Source organism: Echinops telfairi, unplaced genomic scaffold (genome assembly GCF_000313985.2).
Source record: "Echinops telfairi isolate 266 unplaced genomic scaffold, ASM31398v2 ScPeMD7_18;HRSCAF=68, whole genome shotgun sequence".
Lineage (NCBI taxonomy): Eukaryota > Metazoa > Chordata > Mammalia > Afrosoricida > Tenrecidae > Echinops > Echinops telfairi.
Window position 1 is genome coordinate 42,412,778 of NW_022103915.1, and position 3,701 is coordinate 42,416,478.

General features: G+C 36.7%; 1 protein-coding gene across 2 annotated transcripts in view; it reads left to right on the forward strand.

The window, feature by feature from the left end:
• The window catches only part of WDR89 (WD repeat domain 89), a 39,034-nt gene extending 37,176 nt beyond the window's left edge, over positions 1–1,858 (forward strand). For both annotated transcript variants that reach the window (XM_004698996.2, XM_045288026.1), the window contains exon 2: positions 81–1,858. In XM_004698996.2, coding sequence (XP_004699053.1) covers positions 112–1,305 — 1,194 coding nt within the window. In that variant the 5' untranslated portion in view covers positions 81–111 and the 3' untranslated portion in view covers positions 1,306–1,858. The remainder of the gene's footprint in view (positions 1–80) is intronic.
• The last annotated feature ends 1,843 nt before the right edge of the window (positions 1,859–3,701 follow it).

Below are 3,701 nucleotides of genomic sequence, written 5' to 3' on the forward strand. Positions count from 1 at the left end.
GGCACCATCAGCTTTCTTCACCACTTTTGCTTATATAATTATAATTTCAGAGAAATTTCATTCAATTTTTTTTATTGCAGATTTTTACTATCTTTGAATGCTACTCTTGATATGGAGAAGATTGAAGAACAGTTTGCTAATCTGCAAATTGTCAAGCGTTCTTCAGAAAATAAAGAACCCACTTACCTACTTGGTATAGACATCTCAAGGACAGCGCAAGCAGAAAAAGGAAGCTTGGTTGCTGCTTTGTGTTCTAACGGATCCATCAGAGTATATGATAAAGAAAGGTTGAATGTACTGCATGAATTTAGTGGACACCCTGGACTTCTTAATGGCGTCAGATTTGCAAATTCCTGTGACAGAGTATATTCAGCATGTACCGATGGCACTGTGAAATGTTGGGATGCTCGACTAGCCAGCACAAAACCTGTCCAGCTGTTCAAAGGTTACCCTTCCAATGTGTTTATCAGCTTTGACATCAATTGTGACGATCATGTCATTTGTGCTGGGACAGAAAAAGTTGATGAGGATGCATTGTTGGTATTTTGGGATGCAAGAATTAATTCTCAGGATTTGTCCACTTTTAGAGACCCTCTTGGCACATATTCAGAGACGCACAGTGATGATATCACTCAAGTATGTTTCCATCCCAGCAGCCCCAACATGGTAGTCTCAGGTTCAACTGATGGTCTTGTAAATGTATTTGATGTCAGTGTGGATAATGAAGAGGATGCACTAGTTACAACCTGCAATTCTATTTCATCTGTGAGCTGTATTGGTTGGTCTGGGAAAGATTATAAGCAAATTTACTGCATGACGCATGATGAAGGATTTTGTTGGTGGGATCTCAATCATCTAGAAACGGATGAGCCAATTACATGTTTAGATATCCACGATGTCAGAGAAGTGATTAATGTGAAAGAAGATATCTTGGACTATTTGATTGGTGGCCTTTATCATGAAAAGATGGACAGATTATTTGTTGTTGGAGGAACAAACACAGGGAACATTTGCTTGCTGAGCTGTACTGCCTCAGGACTGACCCATGTGATGAGTCTGCAGGGAGGGCATGCTGCTACAGTCCGCTCTTTCCATTGGAATATGCAGAATGAGTCTTTGCTGACTGGCGGAGAAGATGGCCAATTGCTCCTTTGGAGACCTGGACCCATAGAGAAGACCCCCACCAAGAAAGGCAGCCGGAAGATGGCGTCCTCTGTGCACCAGCGCCTGCGAGTTCACAGTAATGACTCTTGTAAGAGAAGGAAAAGCAGTGATGTTAAATTGAGAGTTGACTGTTTTAAGTAATTCTGTTTACCACCTGTGGGCATGTATCAAATGTACATGTGAAAAATTTAAAAAGTTAGTAAACCCTCCTAGAAAGAATGTTGAAAATGGTTTAATTCCGCTCATCACATATTCTGAAATTATTTTGTTAAAACGATCAATCAAGTATAAAATCAGCAAGTTGGAAGGAAAATGCCGTTCATTTAAAAAACCCATCTGTTAGTAAATGTTGGACTTAAAAGAAATTGCTTTTGATAAGTACTCTTTAGAAGTGGATGTAATAAGACATGATTTGGGTTGTTGGTTTTTGGGGTTTTTTTAAGCATGTTTTCTTGCATTTAAATTATCTTCACTGTTGATAGAGCCAAATTAGACCCTTTTTTCTTTTTCATTTGAGTAGTTCCTGCTTGCTTAATATACACAGGTGACATTGAAGTATTTAAATGTAAATATCCTGCTGACTACACAAAATGCTTTTTAGAAATAAAATTATAGGTATCCATCTAAAATGGTGTATTCAGTAAATATTTACATCTGTATTTTAATATGGAGCCCTGGGGGTGTAGTGGTTGGCCCGTGGGCTGCTGACTTCAAAGACAGCAGCTGGAAACCACCAGCCACTCACTCCTCAAGAGAAAGAGGGCTTTCTACTCTGGTAAAGTTAGTCTTGGGAACTCACAGGGGCAGCTCTACCCTGGCCTTTCGAATCGCAGTGAGTCAGAATCGACTTGAGGGCAGTGAGTTTGGGCTTCGGTTTTCTACTTTAATGTTGGGTAAGCAGGAGTTTGACCGATGAAAGGACATTAGCTTGCAAAACTGATTTCGAGACTAAAAAAATATGGAAAATGAAAATAAAATAGCAAGATGACTTTTATTTTAAAATATATTTGATAATATTTTTGTGATAAAATTTTTCTTTTATTTGTAATTTTGAAATTTGATTGTTTATTTCTAATATTTTTATTTTATGAAATATTTCTCTAGTTAATCTTAATAAAAGAAATTGATCTCTGTAAAGATTGGAAATATTTGACTTTATTTTATTGAAAATAAAAATACCTTTTGAATTAGAAAAATTGTCATGGAAGGCGCCAGTGTTGCTTTAGAAACTTTCACACTTCTCCTTAGATTGTAATGATGACCTACCTTTGAGGCTAAACTTCTGTGGGAAAGAATATTTTTATTTAGAATAATGAGTACCATGGTTTAGCTCCTAGGTTAGCAAACCAGCTCTTGAGTAAAATTGAAAATGAAAATAAAACTGTCATAGTTTTGCTTTGATGATGTTATTCAGATAACGGTGATTTCATTTTTTATAAAAATGTATTTATGGCTCTCAAATAGGTTTTAAATTGTTGTGAGGAACAGGATTGGCTCTTCTACGTCAAAAGTTTGCTGACTCCTGGTATAGCTTAACTCACCTGGGACTAAACACTGCTTAATGTATTTGAAATATATTATTCTTATATGGAGAAATTCAACTACCAGTTCTTACAGTTGTTCAAACCGGAAACCTGAGGATTATTCTGGGCTTCACTCTTTCCTCTTCCCCTGTCAGGCAGCAGTAGTGCCCTACAGAGAACTTCACTATGCCTCACTCTGCCTCTTCTGCTCGCAGTCTCGTCCCACTGCTTCTGGTGTTCTGAAACACAAATCAGATTGTACCTCAGTTCTTTTAAAATTTGTTTACATTGGATGTTTCAATGGAATACTAGGTAAACATTAAAGGTCTTTAGGATATAAGAGTGCTGTAAGGGAAACTTGTTTTAAAGATTTGTGAGACACTGCATTAATAAAAACAAAGGAAATGAGTTATCAAAATGAGCTTTTAGGAATGAAGAACGATTAATTAAAATGAATCATAAGGGAGAGCAAATGATTGGGTGCTAAACTTCAACCTAACTGCATCTGCAACAATCCACTTTGTGATGCATTCTGCATGTTAACTATTCACATCCCTGGTCCATGATCAGAGGGAATTCACCAGGGGCTTAATCCACATTTATTTCCCTTTTTTTTTTTTTTTAACTAAAATAGCTTTAAAAATGGGCCAAAAGGGAGATTAAATGATAAGACAGTACATTTTGATTTAAAAACTTCTGTCATAAAAGACTTTACAGCACGTTTGATGCCACCAATGTCGGGGATGAAGGCGGATTTTCCCCCAACATCTTGGAGAACAAGATCTTGGGTGACTCACATGCCTCAACTATGATCTAAGGGTTTAATCCATGTGTAGACCCTAATACAAATGGATTTTTGGCTTCCACTGTTATCCATAGCCTACAAAACAAATGCTCACAAATTAAGTTTGTAATATTTTCTGCTTTCTTTTCTAGTGTGGTTCTTATTTATTTTTAAAATCATTTTATTGAGGGCTCATACAACTCATCACAATCCATAGATACATCAGTTGT